This window comes from Calypte anna, chromosome 4A (genome assembly GCF_003957555.1).
Source record: "Calypte anna isolate BGI_N300 chromosome 4A, bCalAnn1_v1.p, whole genome shotgun sequence".
NCBI classification, from domain to species: domain Eukaryota; kingdom Metazoa; phylum Chordata; class Aves; order Apodiformes; family Trochilidae; genus Calypte; species Calypte anna.
The window spans coordinates 2262085-2287830 of NC_044248.1; the positions used below are offsets into that span (position 1 = coordinate 2262085).

General features: G+C 46.2%; 1 protein-coding gene across 1 annotated transcript in view; it reads left to right on the forward strand.

Annotated features, from left to right (window-relative positions):
- The window catches only part of FRAS1 (Fraser extracellular matrix complex subunit 1), a 106777-nt gene that overhangs the window by 43288 nt on the left and 37743 nt on the right, over positions 1-25746 (forward strand). The window contains exons 20-30 of the mRNA XM_030449926.1: positions 442-588; positions 4850-4996; positions 6528-6668; positions 7300-7440; positions 8242-8385; positions 9287-9557; positions 10717-10801; positions 13319-13645; positions 18202-18355; positions 22876-23054; positions 25394-25510. Of these exons, the coding sequence (XP_030305786.1) occupies positions 442-588; positions 4850-4996; positions 6528-6668; positions 7300-7440; positions 8242-8385; positions 9287-9557; positions 10717-10801; positions 13319-13645; positions 18202-18355; positions 22876-23054; positions 25394-25510 (1853 nt within the window). The remainder of the gene's footprint in view (positions 1-441; positions 589-4849; positions 4997-6527; positions 6669-7299; positions 7441-8241; positions 8386-9286; positions 9558-10716; positions 10802-13318; positions 13646-18201; positions 18356-22875; positions 23055-25393; positions 25511-25746) is intronic.

The window sequence follows — 25746 nt, forward strand, 5'->3', positions numbered from 1 at the left end:
TCTTGAAAAACTCAGGGAAGGAAAAAGGAATCATAGAATCATAGGATGTGCTTCCTTACTCGAGGCAGTCAGTGGGATTCCTGGCTGGGAAGAATTGCAGGAGGATCTTGTAAGGTTTAGTGTCTGGAAAGTAATGTGTGTGTCTGTGTGTGTGTGTGTCTGTGTGTGTGAAGTTTGGTACAGGGAGAGCTGGGTTTCACCTGACCTATGGAATGATGACATCCTTGCTGTTATTTATCTTCAGGCTGTGAAAATGGCATCCCTGCATCCAGCAAGGTTGAGAAAGCAAATCAAAAGAGGAGGAAGAGCAGAACTGGTGCTATCTGAAGGAGCAGGGCTGAGTGTGGGAGTGAATGGCTTCTGGGCAGTCAGCAAGAGCTGCTGTGGAAGGAAAACCAGGTTTTTGAGCAAGTTTTACACTTGTTCTTGCTTTCCCTGCAGGGTGTCACCCCTCATGTAAAACCTGCACTGCCGAGGGTCCTTTCTCCTGCTCCTCCTGCAACTCCAGCCTGGTTCTGTCCCACAGCAGGAGGTGTGTGCCAGCCTGCTCCCCAGGATACTACAGGGATGACAGACAGATCTGCAAACGTGAGTGTCCCTCTCCAGGCCATCTCTCCTTCCCACAGTGCTCTCACTGACATGTCTCTGCTTGTTCCTTCCCCTCCTGTTCCTCTTGGAGGAACAAAAAAAAAAAAAAGGTTTCAAGTGGCTCAGAATTGGAAGTGAGCTGACAGAGGTGATTAGCTGCCTGGGAAACAGAGCCTGCAGCCTGCTTTAAATTGGAACACAGTTGCAATTTCTCTATCAGCTTCAAAGAGAAAAAGGTTTTGGGTCCCCTAGTAAAAAATCTGCGGGAGAATTTGTGTAGGCTTTCTTGTTAAGTTGTCAAGGTGATCCACAGAGAAGTAGCCCAAAGTACTGGTGGATTTCTAGGCTTTGTGAAAATTTGTCAAGTTTAGAGCAGTTTTGATCAATTCTTACTAAGGCAAACCCCCCTCCCCACTGCACCACCTGCCCACCCCTCCATGGAAGCTGTATTTTTCCCCATCTGAAATCTCAGTAGAAATAAGATACATGTTGGTAGGCACAGCCCTGACTGACTTGGGCTGTGATATTTTTACCTCCTAATGATCTGTTGCAATTGGTGTTAAGCCCAATAATGTTTTATCCTACTCCTGCAGCCCCTTGTGACTCTCTCAAGCCCTCTCTCTTCCTTTATTATTCCATGTTCACTCTGGCACTGACAGCATTTGGGTTATTCCTTCCAGAATTATTGGGCTTGATGTTCCAAAATGCAAAATTATGTGGCCCAGGGACATCAAAAATATGAAAAAAAAAAACCCTGCTTGAGTTGGTCCATTGTAATACACACACCTAAAGATGAGTGAGTGCTTAAGTCATTTGGTTGCTGTGAAGTGAACATTCACATTTGTTAATGCCTGCATTACCCTGATTTAAATTATCCTGATCTAGGAGAAAGTAACTCTCTTGCACTGCCCTGGAATAGGTGTCAGTGTCATCCTAGCTCAACCCAATTGCTTTACTGATGAGGTCCTGTAGGAGGAAGCTGATATGGCTGCCAGCTTTACCTGCCTTTTGTTGGAATAAATGCTTCTCCTGAAAGTATTATTTCCATCTTATCAGCAGAAATGAAGGCACCTTGCAGAAGTTCAGGGAAACAGGTGGAGGACATTGCACTGTTCTTCCACTGACAGAAGAAAAAAAAAAAAAAAAAGGCTCTTCAATAATAATGAAAAAAGAAAAGTAATAAAAAAGATGAATAATAAAAAAGGAATCATGGGAGTCTCACTGTCCTGGCTAGTTTCCTGCAAGCTCTACAAGTTATTCCCTGTTCTCTCCTGCAATATGGATTCTCATATTGCTAACTACAGCAGAAAACCTCCTAATTAAAACCCCCTTTCCTAGTGAAAGCTTTCCTATTGATAGCTCCTCCCTCCAGACATCATGGGAGAAGTGGAATGTTCCTGAGGGCTGTTCCTGAATTTGGTTCAGTAGCTCAAATACAAATAGATTTTTGTAAACTGCTCTAATCTCCTTATTGCAAATGGCTTTTTAAGAAGCATGGGTAATCCTTGTGGCAGGAGGCTCAGGGCAGAGTGTGTTGGTGCTCTGGATTTTTGTCATTCCAAGTGTCACTTGTGCCTTTTCAATTGAAGTGCTGCTGATAAGCCATGGAGATATCAACTGTCCCAGGCTGCTGGAAAACTGCCACTGAGAGGCCATGGAAATTGTCTGAATGGAGGTTGGCTGCTGGCTGGGAAAACAGAATCATAGAATCCTAGAATTGGCTGGGTTGGAAGGGACCTCAGAGATCATCAAGTCCAACCCTTGATCCACTCCCCCCCGTGGTTCCCAGCCCATGGCACTCAGTGCCACATCCAGGCTCTTTGGAAAGATCTCCAGACACGGAGAATCCACTACTTCCCTGGGCAGCCCATTCCAATGCCTGATCACCCTCTCCAGAAAGAAATTCTTTCTCATCTCCAACCTAAACCTCCCCTGGCACAACTTGAGACCCTGCCCTCTTGTCTTGCTGAGAGTTGCCTGGGAAAAGAGCCCAACCCCCCCCTGGCTCCAACCTCCTTTCAGGGAGTTGGAGAGAGTGATGAGGTCTCCCCTGAGCCTCCTCTTCTCCAGCCTCAACACCCCCAGCTCCCTCAGCCCTTCCTCACAGCAATTCTGCTGGATCCCTTCACAGCCTCCTTGCTCTTCTCTGGACCTGCTCCAGCACCTCAATCTCCTTCCTGAGCTGAGGGGCCCAGAACTGGACACAGGACTCGAGGTGTGGCCTCACCAGCGCTGAGCACAGGGGCAATCTGGTCTCTCTTCAGTGTTTATTTTAGTTGCCTGGCCCTTTTGGGGAGCTCAGGTTTGGAATGAAGTTCAGAGAGTTGCTGAGTGTTTGTATGGACTCTTGGGGATATTTTTACACTCCAGGCACCCACTGGCCAAGAACAGTGCAAAGCTGAACAAGTGCTTCACAGGTTTCAAAATGCAGATATTGAGCCATGCTGATAAAACAAGCAGAGGTTTGCTTTCCAATACAATTTTTTACTTCCTGTTCTGGCATGTCTGCATGGGGAACCTGGTTTCTAGAGATTCAGACCTCTTGTGGAGTGTTTTACCATGCTTTTGATAGTTGCCTTTTCACAGCACTTACAAATAGTAGTTTTTCTCTGTAGTGTTCTCAAGTGAAGTGGAAGTAGGCTGGCACCAGAGCACCCAAAACCAGCTCCTAGGTTCTGTAGGTAAACATTTTGTTAGAAATCATTTATACTTCAATAAAATGCAGATCTTCTGTGACAGTTTTTCAATGAGCTAGATCAAGTAATTATTTTCAAGGGCACTAGGCTCTCACTTCAATGAGAGCAATGTGGGTATTTTCACATTTACTTAAATATTTTGAGGTTTTTTGGTTATAAAACTGTCTTGAATTAAAAGCAAATTGAAGTGGGTTTCCACAATTAGCATATCCCTAAATTAGCATTCAACAGTTACCATATTTAGGTAGAATAATTAGGTATTTAGCACCTGAACTGTGGCTGCACTAAATCCTGTGAGAGGTTTTATATTTTATTCTTTAAACATCTGGGGCTTTTTCCTGATTTATCATAAGTGAAGAACTGAGCTTGGGCAAAGATTCTGACTCCAGGTAGATTTAGCAACATCTCACCAGAATCTGAGTGAGCTTTTTAGGGCACAGGCAAAGAGCAGGGAAGTACTTTTTGATCTTTCTTAGCACATTTGTGTTCAGTTTTCTGCTGTGAAATAACAAAGAGCTCCCACATCAGCAGTGAGTACACTTGGCTGTTACTACAACCTCCTGAGAAGGTTAGACCCTGGCCAACAAAGAGGTGACTTGAAATATTCCAGACCTCAGGACTTTGCTCCTACATTCAATAAATCCTGAAATTTTTTTTCTCCTGGCATCTTTATTTGCTCCCTGCAGCTCCAGAATTTTCACACTGGGAGGAAATAAACAAATGGAAACATTAAATGAAAAGAAATAGGCCTTGGGTTGTGCCAGGTTTTGTTAATGGGACTGCAGCAGGTCCCCACATTTGTGCCTGTATGAGTTCACTCTGGAGTCACAGGAAATGCAGGATGCTTAAAGAAAAGGAGAAAACCAGAGGCAGGGAAAGCTCTGATTTGGGGACTTGCATTCACAGCACCACAGAATGGTTTGGGTTGGAAGGGACCTTAAAGCTCATCCAGTGCCAACCCCCTGCATGGGCAGGGACACCTCCCACCAGCCCAGGTTGCTCCAAGCCCCATCCAACCTGGACTTGGACACTGCCAGGGATGGGGCAGCCACAGCTTCCTTGGGCAACCTGGGACAGGGGCTCAGCACCTTCAAATTAAAGAATTTCTTCCTACTGTCCAACCTAAATCTCCCCTATTCCAGCTCAAAACCATTTCCCCTTGTCCTCTCACTCCACCCCCATGTCCAAAGCCCTCCCCCAGCTTTCTTGTAGCCCCTTCAGATACTGGAAGGTTGCTCTGAGCTCACCTGGTAGCCTCCTCTTCTCCAGGCTGAACAACCCCAATTCCTTATTTCAGTGTTTTCTCCTGACCTGTCCAGAGCAGAGTAAGAAGCAGGGTGAGGAGATATAAAATTCCATTCCAAGTGACAGGAAGCTTTTCTACCTTTGGAAAGCTGAGAAAGAGAACATTAAAAAGCAAAACCTCTGGGCTCTCCACGGGTGTCTCTCAGAGGGTACAAAGAGGAGTAGGAAGCCTACAGGATAATACCATTTTTACTTGTACAGCTGGGCTGGTGCATCAGTAATTACAGTCATCACAGACAATTTTCTTTGTCTTTCCACAGCTTGCAGCAGCCAGTGCCTGAGCTGTGAGTCCCCTGCCAGCTGTACAGCCTGCAGAGATCCAGCCAAGGTCCTCTTGTTTGGAGAATGCCAGTATGAGAGCTGTCCTCAGCAGTATTACTTGGAGTTTTCCAGCAAGACTTGCAAAGGTGAAAAATACATTGCAGGTTTAAAGGAAAAGCAAAAAGGATTGAAAGTGCCTTGGCTTTCCCATTGCACTGCAGCAGGACCTGTGCAGGTGTCCTGCTTTAAAAAGGGGGTGGCAGGGGGGTGGTTGGTGAGTGGCAGCCTGCTTGGAAGGTTTTTACAGGTTTGTTTCTCTCTTGGCAGTCTGCTGTCACATACTGCAGCCAGATTATTGCAAATCCTTCCCTTGTAAATGATTTAGTAAGTGAGCCAGCAAAGTTTTCAAGGGTCAGGCCCAGCAATTCATTCAGTCATGGGTCAGCTGCATAACGAGGGAGCTTACCAGGCTCAGCCTGTTTTAGAGTGCTTATGGGGCCTTATGTTCTTACCTGCTTCTCTCTGTCTTATTAAATCCTGCATCACTGCATGGCTGCAGAAGCAGCAGTTGGGAGGGATTTCCAAGGCACATGACTTGAAAGATTTCCAGAACTCTCCAGGAGAGTGTTCCATAATGGGAATAAGTGAGGATAATGGGACTTTATTGCAGCTAATACCAGGATCTCATACAAATGATTTGTTGTTGGGTGTTCACTTCTAGCTGGCTCTCTCACTGTGTAGCTTCTGTCCCCTTAACATTGCTGTTCTTCAGAAGAGGGGACATTGTCTGGGGTTTAGGGGGTTGGGATGAGGTAGGATCCTTGTCCTGGCTTTGTCTTGGAGATGCTGCATGGGCTGGGGCAGTGCAGCTCACCTCAATGAAGTCCTTTTGTGCCCCTAAGTGCCACCAAGAAACAAACAGTATAGCTGGCAGCCTGAGTAGTTCCTGGGCACATGGTAGGGGACTGAAGACTTGAGGGGAAATAGTACAAGAGCACAGAATCATTTTGGTTGAAAAAGGCCTTTAGGATCATCCAGTCCAACCATTAACCCAACTCTACCAAGTTCAGTGCTGATCCCTCAGGACCACCTCTGCATGGCTTTTGAACACCTCCAGGGGAGTGATTTAACCACCTCCCTGGGCAGCCTGTGCCAGTGTTAACCCTTTCAGTGAAGGAGTTTCTTCTAATCCATTCTGATAGAATTCACTAACCTAGCACACTGCCAAGCCTACCACTAAACCATGATGTGATCCCAGCTTCAACCAGTGGCCTTCTGCCCAGTGGACTTTCCAGAGGGACTTTTGGATTGTGAGGGACAAAATATCATTTTCTTCTGGTCAGAATAATTTGGAAGCATGAGATTGATGAAGCAGGGTGGGCAACAGAGCTGGGCCAGTGTTAGCCCAGTTAGGGCTGAGTGCTGAACAAGAGCCAGGACTGCTCAAATTTAACATGGTCAAAACATCTCAAGTGTAAGAGGGGGGAAAAAAACTCTCTCCATATCTTGAGTTGTTATAAGTCACTCAGTACAAATCATGCTTCCTTTTTTTTTTTTTTTTTTTGTAGTGTTTAGCAGTTTATACTGTGCTCTTTGTTCCTGGGGCTTGCCTTCCCCCAGCTTGCAGACCCCAAACCCCAGAAGGGGCAGCCCTGCATTGACTTTTTTCTCTTCTAGAGTGTGACTGGAGCTGTAAAGCTTGTAAAGGTCCCCAGAGGACTGACTGCCTGCAGTGTGGGGAGGGCTATGTTCTCCATGAAGGAGCTTGTGTGGAACAGTGCCCTGAAGCTTTCTACAAGGAATCAGACACATGCCAGAGTGAGTTCTTCTTGAGTGTTTCTGCTAATGGCTGCTGCCAACACCTTTCCCTGCTTGGCTCCACTTTGTGCACCTCTTGCATTCAGAAGGCACACTCTAGCTTCAGGTCACAGAATCCCAGAATGTTTTGGGTGGGAAGGGACCTTAAAGTTCCTCTTAATTCCAACCCCCCTGCATGGTCAGGGACACCTCCCACCAGCCCAGGTTGCTCCAAGCCCCATCCAACCTGGACTTGGACACTGCCAGGGATGGGGCAGCCCCAGCTTCCTTGGGCATCCTATTCCAGTGTCTCACCACCCTCAAATTCAAGAATTTCTTCCTACTGTCCAACCTAAATCTCCCCTCTTCAAGTTTAAAGCCATTCCCCTTTGTCCCACCACTCCAGGCCCTTCTCAGAAGTCCCTCTTCAGTTTTCCTGGAGCCCCTTCAGGCACCAGAAGGTTTCTCTAAGGTCTCCCTGGAGCCTTCTGCTCTCCAGGCTGAACAATCCCAGCTCTCTCAGCCCATGCTCTCTCGCTGCCCTCCAGCACACACAGGCCCTGGAGCTGTGGTTCCTGTGGGCTGCTACAGCTCAGGGCAGGGAGCAGTTTGGCAGCACTGCTGAGCTCAACTTTTAACCTGTGACTTTTAGGGTGTGATGAACGCTGCCTTCAGTGTCACCAGCCAGGCCAGTGCAGCCTTTGCCAAGCCCCATTTCTCCTCCTGGGCACTCGTTGTGTTCACAAGTGTGGGAAGGGACATTCTGCAGACCATGCCCAGCAGAAGTGCACAGGTAAGCAAAGCCAGCAGGGTGTGGGGAGAGGAGACCAGGGTTGTAGCACATGTTCTCTACACCACTTTTTCTCTTGCATGACTGGGGTGAAGCAGAAGTGCTCTGGTGCTGGGCTGAACTTGCTGTTGAGGTGATGCAGTCACCTAAGAAGTAGATAAGAGGCTGTCCCTGCTTTTAGGGGGACCTCATCCAGGAGGAATGAGAGTCAGTTGCTGCTGGCTGCTGGTGTGTGTTGGTGTGTACACACCATGCACCAAAAAGCAGGTGTTAAACCTACCTTTTTAGAAAGGTTTCAGTTGTAGTTGTTGCTTAAAAAGCTGTGTAGAACTTGCATGTGTATTTAGTATCACAGAATCCTAGAGTATTTTGGGTTGGAAGGGACCTCTCAAGGTCACCCAGTCCAAGCCCTGCAGTATCAGGGACACCCTCACCCAGATCAGGTTGCTCAGAGCCTCCTCAAGCCTCACCTTGAACATCTCCAGGGATGAGGCCTCAACCCCCTCCCTGGGAATATTCTTTTTTTCAAATTTGTATAACAGTTAACTTAAAATCATCTTTTTTCCATGTGAAAGATCTTCTCAGGTTCTTCTTTGTAGTCAGTGGATAACAGTGGCCAAGTGAGGAAGTAACTTAACTCTTTTACCCCAATCCTTTGCCCCTTCTTTTTCAGGGTTTTGGTCAGGTAGGTCAGACACAAACAGCAGTGGTGTTTCTGTGCTGCCCCTCGAGGACAGCTCTGTGTCCTGTGGCTGCATTGTTTTTGCAGTGTCTCAGTGGGGTTGTGCTTTCCATCCAATCCAGCTTGTCCTCCTGGATGTTTGGAGTGTGACAGTGACAGCCTGTGCCACCTCTGTGACAGCACCACGTTTCTGCAGAAGAAGATCTGTGTTTCTTCCTGTGGCCCAGGTTTCTATGGCAACACGAGGACCAGAGAGTGTGAAGAAGGTGAGTGCCTCTTCTGACAAAGCAACCCAGCTGGCAGGCTTCCAGCTGATTTTAAGGCCAGAATGTTCATTCAGTGCCATTTTGGGAATGCAGCTTTGTGTGGGGTTTTTTTGTTGTTGACTCTTAAATTTGAAAGCTCTTTTTCTCCAACTTTTTTATTTTTAATTTGCATGTCTGCCTGGTTTCCTGAGTGAAGTTACCCAGTGAGGTCTTTCCAATCACACCATCATTTATTGTTATGATGTAGAAGAAATTAAAAAGTATTTTTGGGACAATCCTTACTAAATCAGCTGTAGTACTTGTGATATTTTCTCTGTTCTAAATGAAGATTTACTGGTCTGTATGCAGGGCAGGCCAGGGTATGGTGGTGTTAAGTTTTGTGATGGGGAACTCAAGATGGGAGGTGATTTGTCTGAGCCTCTCAAATAATAACAGGGGTTGGGATGGGTTGGAGTTCTAATTGAGATGCTGCTTGTCCACCCAGGTCAGTAATGAGCAGGGCTTTGTAAGAGGTTTGGTCTGTCATCCCCAAAATTGGTGCTGACAGGCAAAGTGCTACCACATCACATGGCTGAAATTCACTTAATTATAGAATCACAGAATCCCAGACTGTTTGGGTTGGAAGGGACCTTAAAGCTCATCCAGTCCCAACCCCCTGCATGGGCAGGGACACCTCCCACCAGCCCAGGTTGCTCCAAGCCCCATCCAACCTGGACTTGGACACTGCCAGGGATGGAGCAGCCACAGCTTCCTTGGGCAACCTGGGCCAGGGGCTCAGCACCCTCAAATTAAATAATTCCTTCCTAATGTCTGACCTAAATCTCCTCTATTCCAGCTTAAAACCCTTCCCCCTCATCCCATCCCTCCAGGCCCTTCTAAAAAGCACCTTTTTTCTTTTTAGGCAGCAAGCAGCCCTTGAGCTTCCATGTGAGCAGTACCCTCACAGTAGGAATTGGTGGGGTGAAACCCCTCAGCCTCTCCTTCCTGGGTGTTCAGGACCTGGATGGTGACCCAGGCCAGCTCCTGTTCCATGTGGTCAGCACTCCCTCCAATGGGAGGCTGGTGGTGGTGGTGGAAGGAGAGGAGGTGCAGCTGAGCAGGGGTGAGCACTTCAGCTCCCAGGATGTGAAGCAGAGGAGGGTCCGTTTCCTGCACAGCAAGGAGAAGCCCAGGTGAGGCTGCTGGTTCTTTTTTCAGAGCTCTGGCCCTAAAAAAATTAATTTTTGGATCTTGGGAATGGGAATTTCCTTGTTGCTTTGAAACATTCTTAGCATGAAGCACACTTCTCACAGCTATTAAATAAATTACTGATGTTCTTACACCAATGGTGCAGAACTTCCCTGGGTGTGGGAGAAGAGGGCACTGTGACCCAGCAACCAAACCTGTGGTGATTTAGGGGTGCAGGACTCTGTCTCATCTTTAGGGTGCTCTGCAGTGGGTTAAAAACTGGCATATTAGTCTGCTGCTTACAACAGTTTCTTGATAGTGTCATGAAGGTGCTCAGGTGATGTCACCACCATGCTCTGCAGCATCATCTGCATTCAGCCTCTCCTTCTTTGCCTGCAGTATGAGCTCTGTTAGTGTCCTGGGATCATTAGTGGTAATTAGTGCCTGGCAAGGCTCAGATTTTCCCTGCTGCCAGGCAGTAAGCCAGTCTTCTTCACCCTTGATTTACATCAACCTCAGGACTGGGCTGCTACCAGTGGAATAGTTCTAAATTTCTGCCTCTGCATTATCAGTGTGTTCTTTAATCATTGTTTTCATTAAGGCTCTCAGGGTGTCTTTCTGGTGCCAATAGTTAGCTCACATTCACTAAACCTAAGGCATCTGTTTCTGTATCATGGTTTTGGGGTTTTTTTGCCTGCCTGGTAGATACAGTGAAATGTCAGGATCTTATCTTGAGAAACACCTCTTTTATGTTCAGGGTTATTGGGTGGCATTAATGGAAAATAAATAGGAAAAAAAATGCTGAAAAGTGGGAGCTTCTGTTCTGAAGCCATATAAGTGACATTTTTTCTTTAGCAGTGAATAGGTGACATTTAGAATCAGTACTTTATCTTGGAGATGTCACCCCATGTGGGTGACATTACATAAAGAGAAATGAGAGTACATTATTACATAGTTCAAGGTATTTCAGTACATGTTGTGACTGTTGCAACCCTTCAGAAGGAAACACTGTAAAAACATAATTGAAAAAAAACTGAGCTAAAGCTCCTGTCACTAAGCTAGTAATTTTTACTGAATATATAATATTTTTAGCATTGTTGAGTCCTGGAAGTGCACTTCATTAATTTATATTATCCTCTGTTGACTTCTTGGGGACTTGTTTAGGAAAGGACAGTTTTCCTTGAAGCTCAGCAATCAGCAGTTCTTCTCCCACCCTGAGGTCATCAACGTTCAAGCATTTTCAACACAGGTAATGTAACCAAGCTGGGAAACAACCATAAATTTTGTACCATTTGGAGCCCTGGTTTCTTGCAGTGATACCAAAGGAACTGGGCAGAACTTGAGCTGGAGTTCTGGTCAGGCAGATGAGACTCAACTCTCACTTACTTGAGAGGCAGCCAAGATTTATATGGAAGACCTGGACTTGGGGGAAGTAAGTGAAGAAGCTGGCACATGTCATTTTTCTTGTGCAGGGAATTGCAGCTGTGCAGTCCTAGGGAGGGCTGAGGAGTCCCTGCTGTTTAAATTGTTCTTTGGATCCACAGATGGTCTCATTCAGACTTGTTCTGCAGGGCAATTGAGCAATGATTGATCCCCATGGCAGGGGTGCTTTGGCAGTCAAGAGCATTTACTGAAGTGCTCTGTTCCAGGGCAGTTAGAAATTAAATCAGGAAGAGCTATTTAAAGTGTGTGTCTTAAACTGCTCAATATTTCCAGGCAAGTGGATGGTACTGTCAAGTGTCCATGTCTCATATTATTGTTATTTAAAGTCTGAAGTACAAGATCCTGAAGGCATCTGAAAGTCAAGGGCTGCAGAGATGAGCAAGATACACAGGGAGGGAGAGGGCAGAGGAAGGAGGAGCTGCTCCTAGCTGTGTGTGCCAAGCTCAGCCCATCAGCAGCTCACAGCATCCCATCCCTCCAGGCTTTGACTCCCACTCCAGCTCCAGGTGTTCCTCTGGATGTGCTGGAGCTTCCTGCACAGCATCCTGCTTGCTGCTGGTTGTGCTGGCAGTGGGTTTCCCAGGGACTCACTTGAACAAGGCTCCAGGTTTCCAAGGAGGTTTTGCAGCTTTCACTGAGCTTTCTCCATGGTCAGACTGTCAAGTTGAAAGCTCTGCCACGTAGCTTTGCTTGAACAGAAGTTTTTGTGGGTTTTTGGCATATTCTGGCATTGCCAAGAGGCTTTAAAGTGCAGTTAAAGTCTGCTACCTCTTAAAACCCATTTACATCCTCATTGGGCATTTAATGAGTTGATAAAACTCTAAGCTGGATATCTGGCCACCATCCTTTCTCCTTTTAGTGGTGTCTCTTTCTTGCCTACAAGCCTGACTCAGCATCCATCCTCACAAGGAGTAATTTAGGAAATTAATTGCTTTTAATCATTATCTGAAGGTGCTGGTGCTGGTCTGTGCTTCGTGCTGACTGTGGTAGGAGTGTGGCTCAAAACCTTGGTGACTTGCTCACCTCATCCCAGGCTGGGGACCTGTGGGGTGTCTCCAGGTTCCTTACAGGAAACTCCACCTGAGCTGCATCATTTCTGTGTTCTCTGACAATCCTGAAACTGCACTGCTTGTCTTTTGTCCAGCTTGGGGTCCCTAAAGAGGTGGTGGCTTCAGGGTTAAAAAATTAGAATTATTTTTTTTTGTTGAGTTGCACTCTGTTTCTTTTAATCATTGTATTCTGTATTAGTCATTCCACAGCTTCTGGGAATTAGCAGTGTTCTAGTTTGTCCTTTAGTGGAAGACAAACTGTGGATTTTGATCCTGGTAATGTGTATATTGATTCTGGTTGGTACTGAAATCTTTGCTCAGTCTAATCTCTTGTTTACCTCAGTAGGACATTCACCTAAGTAAGAGCCCCAGCCACTGCCCCAGAATACATAAGTGAGGTTTAATAACAGGAATTTTCCCTTCCAATCCTTAATAACACTGAGAAGGCAAGGTGGCAGCTGTTACCTCTCTGCTGAATGTTCTCTGCAGGATCAACCCCCTCCTGAGGCAGAGGTATTGCTGATGGCAAATGGTGGTTTTGGCATCACTGGAGACTGCAGGGTTAAGCTTTCTTGATGAGGAAGAGCTAGAGAACTAATTTAAACCAGCAGAGATGTGGAATCTAGGAGGTGGAGGAGGAATAAGGCTGTGTGGAGTCTTTGTAAAGAAATCAGTGCTTATGTTGATGGCACCCAGGTTTGCTGCTCTCAAGATGGACTTGATCAGTTCAGGACAAGCCAAGCACATCCTCAGTGTTAAGTTCAGAGCATCATAGAATCCCAGAATCCCAGAGTGCCAGGGTGGAAGGGACCTCAAGGATCCCCTGCTCCAACCCTTCTGATGTTATTGTTTCTCTGAGATCTCTCAGCACCCCAGAGAGCTGAGACTTCAAACTTCCCAAAGTGGGGGAATCCCCCCCTTCCCCTGGGAGACCATCCCAAGGTCTGACTGTCCTCAGGGGGAAAAATTTCCCTCTTGTGTCCCATGGGAATCTGCCCAGGAGCACCTTGTGCCCATTGCCCCTTGTCCTGTCCAGGTGACTCCTTGTGAGCAGGGAGTCTCCAGCTGATTTGTAGCCATATTTTAAGTATTAGAATGTCATAATAAGGTCTCCCCTAACCCTGTGGAGAAGGATTCTCTGCTGCTTAGATATATAAAGCTTCCAAGGGTGAAGTTAGCTTGTTTCCTTAACCCCACATTTCTCATTCCAGACTTTGCTGACCATCAGGCTGCCAAGGTTTAGCCAACACCTAAGAGCTGCTTTTGTGTTTCAGGCCCCGTATGTGTTCAGAAATGAGGCTCTCCTTGTCCCCAGAGGGAAAGTTGGAGCTATAACAGACCTGTTGCTTGGGGTGAGAGACAGTGACAATCCTGAGGATGTTGTGGTGATGGTTTTAGAGCCTCCACGTCATGGGCAGCTGATCAAACCTCCTGGAGACTCAGCTTCTCCAGCCCAGGTGTTCCACCTGGATGCCCTTGCTGCTGGGCTGCTGCACTATGCTCACGACGGCTCTGACACCCAGGATGATGCAGTTCTTTGGCAAGTGAGTGATGGGTGCCACTTCCAGAACATCCTCTTCCACATCAAGATTGCCCCCAAGGTAAGTGCTGTGACAGAAACCCTCCCAGGCACATTAGAAGTCTGGAGAAGTATTGCTGTGTCCCTGAGGAGTCACTGATCCTGCATTACTGACAGGCAGTGGGCAGAGACAGGAAAAAGGCAGGGACTGATTGAGTTTTAGAGGCCACCTGAATTTCTGGTTTCCAGCAGGAACGGTTCAGCTCCAATTGTGCAGCTTTGACAACTCTTAAGTCCATAGATATTTGATAAAAAGATTTTCTGGAGTTGCAGGTGAGAGTTTTGCACTGGTAAGGGCAATGAATTAGAGAAGGAGTGAACAACAGAGAGAAAAGGCTCTGAGCAGCCTGATCTGGGTGAGGGTGTCCCTGATACTGCAGGGGGTTGGACTGAGTGACCTTGAGAGGTCCTTTCCAACCCAAATCATCCTAGGATTCTATGAAAAGGCTGATGAGGTAGGCAAACAATCCCCAAGCTGATGGGAGGCACAGAAGGACTTGGCTAACAAGGTTTATCACTGGTACTTGGGTGGTGGTGGTGTCTCCCAACGTCAGGCTCTGCTGTTCACTCAGTGCTGCTCCACTGAAACCTTTCACTTGATGCATCTTCCTATTTCAGGAATTTGAAGAAGTATTTTCATTCCTGTATCTTGCTTTTATTGCAGTTCATCATCAATTATCTCATTATGGTTTCTCTCTTCTGTGTTTGGATGTGAAGTGTCTCTTAGTGTTAAATTTTGCAGAGATTACAGCAGTCAAATTAGAAGCAGTGATGCTTTCCCATGTGTTGATGAAACAAAGCCCAGCCAAACAAGGCATTAAATATACACATTGTATGTGTGGTGAAGCCTTAAAAAATAAAGTGAAGTTGTTGAAGTGCTTACAAGAATTTCAGTTCTGGTATTGTAATGAAACAGAAGGGGAAAAAAAGCTGAAAATTCCCTTATTCCTCAGTTAATGTGACAGAGAATGAAAAATAGAGCTGTCAGAGAAGAAACCTGTGCAGAAAGACTCTGTGCAGTCTATTTATGTGTGGAGCTGAGATTTAGCCAGTCTGTGAGTGCTTCCACTCCATGAAAAGGAGCTGGGAGGAGATGCTATTGCCCCTTTTTTGCCCTCCTCTCTGCTGGATGAGCCACCTCTGACAGCAGCTGGGGCATGAACATTTTAAGTCAGGTTCACAAGCACTACAGGGGCTGTGCACTGAGCAGAAGGAGGGACTGATCCCATTTAGCCCCTGGGGTGGCTCCTAAAGTGCAGAAGTCATTAATGATAATTAGATACACAGCTCCCCTCAGTCTGGGAATGAAGGAGGGGTTGGTTTCAGGGCTGGGGCTGAGTTCTTAGCTGGAATAAGAACAGCCCTGCCCAGGGTTTCTTTACCCAGATTATTTGGGGGGTTCTAAGGAGCCTGTGTAAGATCAGGGCTCTAAAAATACTTGGGCAGCACTCTGTGCTTGTAACACCTTTTTTTTTTTTTTTTTTTTTTTTTTTTTGCTATTGATTAAGCAGGTTCTTGTAAACACCAGTGAGGGTGAATTGCTGAGTAGTTTCTTTTAATAGCTGATTTGATGCTCTCTTTTCTCTCATTATCTTCCCAAGTCTCACTTGGCTGCAGAGAGGGATGAAAGTGGTGGCAGAGGTAAGAGCAGAGTGGCTTTTAGGATGAGGGCAGAGCTGGCAGCTACCCAGCTCCTGCCTCATCCTAATTAGTAGCTTTGTGGAGCAGCCTTGGGAGCTGAAATCCATGCAGGGTTTGTTTCTGAAGAGGTGCTGCTGAAACACACAGGCAAAGACCCTTGGGGTTTGGTTATTTTTTTTTTCTTGGTTTATATTCAAAGATTGCTAAGGAGCCTGGTAGGGCTCTGGCTGGAGGTGTGGGAGTTCAAGGGATGGTTTTCAAGCCATGTTACTTATCTGAGGACACAGAGCTTGGTATAACCTGCTGCTGGATCACAGAATTACAGAATGTTAGGGGTTGGAAGGGACCTCAAAAGATCAGAGTCCAACCCCTCTGCCAGAGCAGGATTACCCAGTGTAGGTGACACAGGAATGAGTCCAGGTGGGTTTTGAACTTCTCCAGAGAAGGAGATGGTTTTACAGGGCAAGTACTGCTGTGAAGGGTCACTTGGAATCCTTGTTTGGTTTAGAAGGGACCTTGTAAAGGTACCAAGACCAATCCCCCTGCAATAATCAGGGACATCTTCAATTAGATCAGGTTGCTCAGCACTCTGTCCACCCTGACCTTGAATGTTCCCTGAGATGGGGTTTTTACCACCTCTCTGGGCATCCTGGGCCAGTGTTTCACCAATCCTCATTGTAAAACATTTCCTCCTAAGATCTAATCTGAATCTCCCCTCTTTCAGATTCCTTTTGGATTCCCATTCCATGGGCTCAGTGCCCTAATCCTCAGGCATTAATCCATAGGAGCACAGTGCTGCAAGTGTGAAAACACACATGAAGGGCAGCACAACCTTCCAGATATTATGAATCAGAGGGCTTTGCTTCTTCACCACAGGTGTGCCTCCTTTTCTGCAAGGCACTTTTTTTAGTCCCTTTGGTTGCTGCCAGCCTGCTTCCCCCTGCTTGCCCCTGTCCGAACACCTCCTCTGACCTGCTGCAGCCTGAACAGCTGGCCTCTATTTTCAGAGCTCTTCACAACCATTTGCACTGCTGTGTATTTTTGTTGACATTCTTGAACACTTACAGCTTCTGTCAAGTCAATCTGAGCCCTGCTGGTGCTTTGTTTTTGGCAAAGCACCACCAGTGGTGCCCCAATGGGGAATAAGGAGCCCATGCCCTAGAAAATACGATCCCAGGCAATGTACTCTAAGTCAGAGGAGGTCAGACCCACCCCTCTGTGATCTGCCCATTGCCTGTGGGATATGGAAGCCTTTCTTTTCTGAGGGAAATGCAGGAAAAAGACAAAAGAAATTGATTTTAGGGGTGTGTTGAACCTCTAGAGGAGATCCAGCTCAGGGAGGTCTCTACTCCATCTCTTCCTACCTGGGAGCAGGTCTCTGAAACATGGACCAGGGAGCATGTAAACCTCCCCAGGCTCTGGAAACACTTTCCCTGTGCTGTGAATTCATTCCCACAGTTTGCTAACTACATGCTTAGGTATTGGTAAAAATACCCCAACCAAACAAAAAACCCAACAAAAATCTAATGTGATTCTTGCTGTTTTGCTGAACACAGGGTGAGTGTTTAGATGAGACAATAGCTTGGCTTTAAGTGTACATTTTAAAAGGTGACCAAGCAAAAGGAGCTGTCTCATGAATGTTTTCATATTAACAAGCAGGATCACAGGATCAAAGCCAGGTGGGAATGGTATTAAAAACTGCCAGACTGGTTTCATGTGGCCAGTGAAGGAGCCAAAAAAACAGTTTTTCATCACCAAAACCAGAGTTCCATGTTCACAGCAAACCCACAACCTTGTGTTTAACTAACATGCACTTAGCAATGTTTTCCTGTCTAACAGGGCAGTATACCTGTCATTCTTGGAAGTGTGGCTAATCTCTCTTTTCTGTCTCTACACAATAAATCCAGGGACCTTTCTGACCTTTGTAGTTTGGTTCCTGTTCCAGACTCATGCTTTGCTAGGCCTGGATGTGTCACCATGTGATTGGATCAATAAGGTCAGAGGAAAGTTATCATATATATTGGCAGGGTTCTTTTTCACTGTTCTTAAAAAAAATAAACCTACCATTGTGCTGGGAGGCTCTGATGCAGTCTAAGATCCTGCAGCATTTAAAAATTACCATCATAAAAATAAATGTAGTAGAAACTAAAGGGGTGAAAGTTGCTCAGTAGACATGTCAAAAATGGACACAAGAAATCATCCTTCAATGGGATTCTTCTTCACAGCCATATTTCTGGCTCTTTTTTTAGATTCAGAAGAGCATCATGAGTCATTTATCAGTTTTGAGGTGACATGATTATGAGGAGTAGTAAATGAGCATTTGCATACCCTTAAGGTCCATTTTCTCCCAGCTTGTCAAAGAGCATGAGGTTGATCCTGAGCCTGGGTTTGCTCAGGGAGCAGTAATAATAGTTACAGATATGGTGGAGGTGCCAGGGAGAGAGAATTGTGAAAGGATAAGAAGCTATAAAAAGCCTTGAAAAGAGTGTATTCTTAGAAATAAAATGAGGAGATGCAAGAGAAAGTGTGGATCAAAGCAAACTAGTGAAGTAAACTGGATACTTCTGTTCACATTTTGATAGCAGTGAATTTCCCACTGTGCCATGGAGATCAGGTCTGTCAAGACATGTCAGAAGGCAAGAGGACAAAGAATGAGGGTGGTGGTAAAAGAGAAAATTGTGCAGGGAGAACTGAGCTCAGGGAGGTTTCAGGTCAGCAACAAGAGCTTAGAAATATTGGAGGACAAGGTCAGTTCTCCAGGTCTGAAGGCTACAGCTGAAGGATGGACAGACATTTCTTGAAGCAAACAACCAGGGTCAGATGCATCAGCAATTCCCAAATACTCCACTTGATCCTTTTCACCTGAAAATCTGTTCCCATTGGTGCAGCATTGCTGATGTTCAGCTGAGCCTTTTCCTGCTGTCCCCCTGCCTGCAGGATGTCAGAAGCCCTCAGCTGGTGACCAACTCCCTGGTCTGGGTGCCCCAGGGAGGGATGCTACAGATCTCCAAGACAATTCTTCATGCCAAGCTACCTGGTGCCCGTGCCTCTGAGGTGACCTACACCATCCTCAAGGACCAGCCAAGACATGGTAAGTATCTTTGGAGTTTTCTTGTCAAAAAGCAGCTGTAGGGCTTTGCTTCTCACCCCACCTGTCTCAAGGTTCTGTTAAACAGAAGTGTAGGATTCTGGTTACTTCTGAGGACAAGGATGTTCTTCACACACCTGTGATTCTTCTGTGGTACTTTGCTCACAACCAGAATAGCATTTGAGGGACTGTTTCCTTACAATACTCTGCTGAGTAAGTGCTGCTGCTCACCTCATGTCTTCCCAGTTCAAATGGGTGTGCAAAGCAGTGCAGCATGGTTGTCCTGCCCAGGAACCTGAACTTCTGAAACTGTTTTCTCCAGGGGTAGGAAAGGTCAGGTTGATTTTTACAGCCTTGTGAGAGCAGAATCTTTCTTACTGCCCAGAGTTAATAAACTGCAAGGAGTGTATGGTTTAAGAGGAGTGTAGAGTAGCACCTCACTCTGGAAACAAGTTGGTACAATGATGAATAATGAGCAAAAGTTTACCTTGAACTGGAGACCTCCCTAAATTCCATGACATTTGGTTTTAGTTTCTACTAATAGAAAGGGTTCTCAACTCCAAGAGAAATTGGTGGCATTTGCATCTAGGTATAATTCTTGTCTCAAAATTCCTTTTGAGAGGCTCTGATCTCAGCTCTCAGAGCCCCATATGTGTGACCTGGGGAATATCTTCTGGACCCAGGCCAAGGGGGAGCAGCATGGATGGATGCTGGGATTTGTGGTTGAGATACAAACTGGGAGAAAGTGGCTGGGAAAGAGAAGATGTCGTGTGTGGAGGGAAAGGAAATATGGACAGAAAAAAGATAAATGTTGTTTTTTCCTTCCATTTGCTTCACTAGAACCAGGGCTTTGAATAGTACATCTTGCACTTCAGTGAAATGATATCATTGCTTTGAATTTGCTGAGGTGGATAAAATAAAGGATCCCTGTAGCAACATCAGTGCTGGTTTGCTGTAAGGATAGGCTGGTTCCCGTGGCAGCTGCCTGGACCTGATGGAAACACAGAGGATGTTATTTTTGCAATTTAGAAGAGAAGTAATTAATTTGTATTCCCCCTTCAGTTTTCTGCAGATGAAGGGCTGTCTTCTCAATTTTAATAAGCATTTACATAAAAACAAGAATTTTCCCCTGGAGGAGCCTGTCTCCTGCTGCCTAACCCTAACCAAAATTTTTAATCCTGTGTTTGTATCACCATAATTAGCTCTACTGTAATTAATTGCAATAACACAAATGGGTTTGTAGCTGCAGGTGAGGAATAAGCAGTAGAAATCAATGATCTTCAAAATTTTTATCTAAGGTATTATTTTACAGAAAGGGAGGATGAAAGGAAGAGAAATGCAGAAATCCTTCATCAGGGAGGGCTTATCTGCCCATCTTACTGTTTGAGTCATGGAAAAGATAATCAGAACTGGAGCAAATACATCATTTGATTTTTAGGTAGGAAAGAAAACCACCTCAGAATTAGCTACCACATTTCTGTAGCACAAGGGTGTGAACAAAGAAGGCTTCTTGCCTTTATTTTCAATACTCTGAAAACAACCAAATGATATTGTTAGGTAAGGAATAATTTCTGTCCCAGCAGATGGCTGATCTTCTGAAGGGTCTCTTTATGCTGGGCCTCCTTTTTTTATCCCTAGAAACAGACCCAGTGTCTTCCCTGGTTCTCTTCCTGACCTGCAGGGTGCCTCAAGACACCTCTAGTATGTGGGGAAAAAAAAAACAGGTGTTGTTATACACCAGGCTGCTCCCTGAGACATAGAATTATAGAATGTTGGGGGTTGGAAGGACCCTCCAGAGATCATCCAGTCCAACCCCTCTGCCCCAGCAGCATCCCCCAGGGCAGGACACACAGAACACATCCAGGTGGGGTTGGAAAGTCTCCAGAGGAGGAGACTCCACAGACTCTCTGGGCAGCCTGGGCCAGGGCTCCCTCACCCTCACAGGAGAGAAGTTTCTCCTCATGTTGAGGTGGAAATTCCTATGTTCAAGCTGCAACCCATTCTTTGTCCTATTATTGGGCACCACTGGAAAGGGATTGGCCTCATCCTCTTGACACCCACCCCTCAGATACTGACAGACATCCCTAAGATCCCCTCTCCAGGCTGAACAGCCCCAGGGCTCTCACTCCTTACCAGCAGAGATGCTCAAGTCCCCTCCTCACCCTTGTAGCTCTCTCTTGGACTCTCCCCAGTAGATCCCTATCTCTCTTGAACTGGGGAGCCCAAAACTGGATCCAGTATTCCAGATGTGGTCTCACCAGGGCAGAGTAGAGGAGGAGAAGAACCTCCCTGCATCTGCTGGACACACTTTTCCTGGTGCACATCAGGATACCATTGGCCCTCTTGGCCAGCAGGGCACACTGCTGACCCATGGAGAATTTACTGTTCAGTAGGACCCCAAGGTCCAAACAGGACACCCCCTGATCTGTGCTGGTGGTTGGGGTTATTCTTCCCCAGATGCAGAACTCTCTACGTGTCCTTCCTGACCTTCAGGAGGTTCAGCTTTGCCCAGCTCTCCAGCCTGTCCAGGTCTGGTTGGACAGCAGCAGAACCTTCTGCTCTATCAGCCACCCCTCCCAGCTTCACATCATCAGCAAACTTGCTGAAAGTTCACTCCATCCCATCATCCAGGCCAGTGATGAAGAGACTGAACCAAAGATACATCCTTAGAGGATGAAATTCCTCAAGGTGATGGGAGCATCCCCTCTTCTCAGCACGACCCAGCCCAAAGTGCCTGAATACCCAAGTTGTTCACTCATGTGTGTGACCTACCCACAGGTGCTTTTCTCCTTGGAAAAAAAAAAAAAAAAGATGATGTTCCAAATGAAAAGGTAATCATAAAGCAGCCAGGTAAACAGCACAGAGCTGTTCCCTCTGATCACCTTAAATATTCATTTGGAGGAAGACACGTGGATGTGCATCTTGCTGTGTGTTCTAATTGATTCTTCTCTTACTTGAGCAGGATAAACAGCTCACAGGCCCTGGCTCCTCAGGGTATGTGATTAACATCTTCAGAAATCACAGGAAAGATTAAGGTGGTGAATTTCCCCAAGCAGAAAAGTGAGGACAGGGAATGTAATTAGGGCCCTGATCAGGGAATATTAGCAGGGAGTTTGATGATTAAGTGGAAGTGTGATATTTCAGCTGGCTGAATTCTTTTTTGATTACTCCAACTGTTTGAGGGTGGTTTGGGGAAATGAACTGGGAGAGTTTATGGTGTTTCTTTTGCATAACAGAATGATTAATGCTGGAAGGAGAGCTGGAGTGATTTATAATACATGTGGCTTCTGAGTTAGTAGCCACGAGGGATACTTTCAAAGACTCATAGAAAAACACAATATAAAGCTAACAAGTTCCTTAAAAAGCAGCTAAATTCTATGTAGTCAGGAATGGTAAAGATAGGGGAGACCTATAATTTTTTCACAGATTGAACATTAACTCTAAAACCAGGGAAATTACACTTTAAAACAGAGAAATGTGTCACTTATTTTGAGACTAGAGCTCTTAGCCAGCTTTTAATTTCATTTCTCTGTGTGGTTAGGAAAAATGTTCACATCAAGGAAATGGATGACCAAGGTTCTGATGCCTTCCTCTTGGTGGGCAGAGCTTGGTTGGATGCAAATCCAACCCTTGCAGGCATGGGTGAGGAAAGCTGAGCACCAGTGGGATGTGCTCCCATCTTCCTCCTCTTTGTTGTAATTGCAGTGAAGCCAGTGATGTTCCAGCCCAGCTGAGAATCTTTTTCTAATGCAAAAATCAGAAATAAGCTGGATGTTAGAGATACAAAAGCTATAGGCTCTGAAGAGTGACAGTCCAGGGCAGGCAGACTTTCTTTCCAGCCTGTGATACAGAAGTCCATTATTGGATGTCTTGAAGAGCTTTTTTTCAGTTGAAGGTTTCTGTTCAGAGAAGTCAGCTGAGGATACTTTTTTTTGACATAATAAATCCCCAAAAGAGCTAGAAAAGAGCTGACCTTGAAAAAAATTAATATGCTGTATTCTGGTACTTAAGATGTACCCTTGAGGAGAAGGTAAGTCCTCTGCTGCAATACTTTTTAACCCTGATTGTTTCTCACTGCTTTCTTGTCCCTTCCCAGGAGCTCCAGAAAGTGAGGCATGTCCTTTGCATCTGTTTTTTTGTGCTCAGTTTATCAAACTGGGTCCATTTGAAGGTTGGAGTGGGCTGGTCAGTGGGCAGAAGGACAATTTGGGAGTTTCAAGTTGCAGATCCTGTTCTTTGCCTGACAGTGTATTTACTCTATGCACTCACACAAGTTACTTGATCTGCCCCTTGCTATAGCAGGAGATAAAACTTCCCTGGAATGTTGTAAGGTCCCTGTCACAGTTTAGCAGCCCAAACCAGGACAGTCCCTCTATAGGGGACTTTTAGGAGCTCTTCTGTGAGTCACATTAGATGGGAAAAGACTAAGAGTGGGTGGACTTTGTCTTGGGTGCTCATTAGTTGGTGACAAGTCATCTGTTCTCACAAGTTGAGCCCTGACTCTTCAGCTTTTCTTTTCCCAGGTGAAGTGGTGCTTCTGGTCCCAATGCCAGCAGATGGCCCAGCAGACTCCTGGCAGCTTTTGCCTGATGGAAGAGCAGCCTCACCCACCACCTCCTTCACCCAGCAGGACATCAATGAGGGCATCGTGTGGTACAGGCACTCTGGGGCTGAAGTAGAGAGTGACTCCTTCCAGTTCCAGGTACTTCTCATCCTGTTCACCAGGGGAGGTCACAGAGCAGTGATAGCTGCCCTGGTTTTTTAGAGAATTACAGAATAATTTGGGTTGGAAGGGACCTCTCAGGGTCACCCAGTCCAACCCCTGCAGTATCAGGGACACCCTCACCCAGATCAGGTTGCTCAGAGCCTCCTCAAGCCTCACCTTGAACATCTCCAGGGATGAGGCCTCAACCCCCTCCCTGGGCAACCTGGGCCATGGTTCCACTGCCCTTCTTTAGTAGGACAATGGCATCTCAGGCAGGAAGGGGGTTTGTAGGGAACTGCTGGCTTGGAAAAGCAGGAAAGCTCTCTGATCTCCAGAGTTCCCAGAGCAAATGGGCAACCACTTAAAACTTCCAGGGGATGAAGCTTGTAACACCCCAGCAGCATGGCCAGGTACTGATTCTTGCTGTCACCATGATCCCTTCTCTGTTGGCCTTTTGCCTGTGGGTTAGGACTGGAGACAGCCTCCTGATGTGCTTGGCCTTGCTTTTGAGGAAGAAACAGGACCAGGAAATGGTTTTATTTTGCCTGTAAGTCCTTAGAAAAGGCAACAGAGTGCACAGTCTGCATGTGGAGGAGACCGTGGCAGAGGCTCACACTCTCCTAAGGCATCCCCACCATCCAGACCACTGGGAAAGGACTTCCTGGGCAGGGTGTGTTATTACAGCTCATATACTGGCTGACTGAATGCCCTGTTTGCAGTTCAGACAGGAGATCTGACCCCTGGGTACTGGCTGGCAAACCCACTGCCCTCTCATAAACCCTCCAATGTTTACTCTGAGTTCAAAGTGCTCTGAGTAACTCACTTTAAATTGCCTGTTTTCCAGTCCCCCAAGCCAAGCAACCCTCCTGCTTTCCTCCAAGCCAATAATTTAATTTTTGCAAGTAGAAGAACTTTGTACAAACAGACCCAAAAGTCCAAATTCTCCCTGGCAGATGTAGCACTAAAATAAATCCCACCTCACCATGGATTTAACAGCCATGAAATTCCTCAGACAGGTCCTTGCTGTTTGCTTGAAAGGTTTAACAGCCTCCCAGAATGTTAAGCCTCCACGAACACTTGTGTGCAGTGTTTGTTACATCTGGTTTACAAGTCAGGAGCTATTACTGGAGCACCAGAAAGGCAATTAAAGTAATTTCAGAAGTAATTAACGTAAGTGATAATGAGGAATTTGTGAGCCTCAGTGTTGAACAAGCTAATCTTCAGCTTAATTGCCACATTCCTCTTACAGGCTATGCATTTTGCATGAGTTTCATGTTTGGTTTGAGTATCTTGGAGGTGTAGCAATAACTGTGTGGAGAACCCTGCTGAGGTTCCCTGCAGCATCTTGGGTCACATCAGGAGATCAGGACACATCAGTCTGAGTCCTGAACCAGGGATTGGGGCATCTTAGAAAGGGCCAACTTCCTGTTTTCAGCAAGATTTTGCCCATTCCCATTCAAGTAACAGAGCTCAGAACAGGTCCAGCAAATGGCTAAAATGACTTTGTTCCATGGCCTTTCCATTTTTATGCATTTTCTTGAGATGAGTTCCCTGTTCTTGCTCTCACAAGGTGCTCTATTGAATTCAAGTGGGGACTTCCAGCCCTGAAGGATTAAGTCACAGCTGAGTCTCACAAAGAAGGGAGCTGCATTTCTTTGGGTTCTTGCCTTAGTTCAGGAGTGCTGTGAACATTTGCAGGCTTATCCCTTGGGGATGCTTCTGACCCCTTGAGTTGATCCAAATTTAATATTCTTTGCTTTCTCTCCTATTACTGTAGGTTTGCCAGTACAAATTAGGTACTGATGACTTCACTTTGGTGTTGCAGTGATGTATGGAATATTTTTATGGGTCTGGGTGAAACACAAGTGCAGCCTGTGGGTGGGATCACAGGGAGCCCCTGCCAAGGCAGTACCCTTGTTAAAAGAGGGGTTATTTTCCCCTCCTCAGCACAACTGGTTGTCATTTTGGGGGTGGGAGGAAGGTTTAGAAGCCCATTATTTTTTCTTTTCCTGGGATGAGAAGTTCCAGTAAGCTGTACAGGCAGCTGGAGTCAAATTCAGCAAAAGTAGAGGAAGCAGGAATGAGTAGCAGGTGGGGAACTGAAAACCAGATGTCTTTCTAGATTGTAGTGGCAATCATGGGGAACCTGGTGACTATTTAAAGGTCTCAGTTCCCATCAGCAGCCATTCCTGTATGCTTTGGGTTGGTACCTGCTGGAAAGGTGTGTCTTTTCCTTCCCAGACCAGGAGGAAAGGAGAGGGAAGTTATGAAACCTGCTCTAGAAATGCAGCTGTGTCCTCTGTCAGCTATCCATTCATGTGCTCTTTCCTTCCCAGGTGTCCAGCTCTGCTGGTCCCCAAACCAGCTTGGAAAGCCACGTGTTCAATGTTGCTGTTCTCCCCCAGACACCCAGAGCTCCTCAGCTTTCCCTTGGCTCCTCTCTGCACATGGCTGTAAGTGTGACCCCCCCATGGCTGTCTTCCCACCCTTCCTGCAGTGACCAGAACCTCATGGAGAGCAGTAACCACCCAGTGTTGATTCCTGTCCTTGTTTTTGTCTGTGTTGTTGTGCTTGATTCAAAAGTGGAATTCAGTCTGTGGAAAAGGGGATAGGCACCAGCTGGATATTTGGAGTGGAAATGGGTAAAAAAGGCAGGTTAGAAGAGTAAATGATGGATGGGGATAGAGGG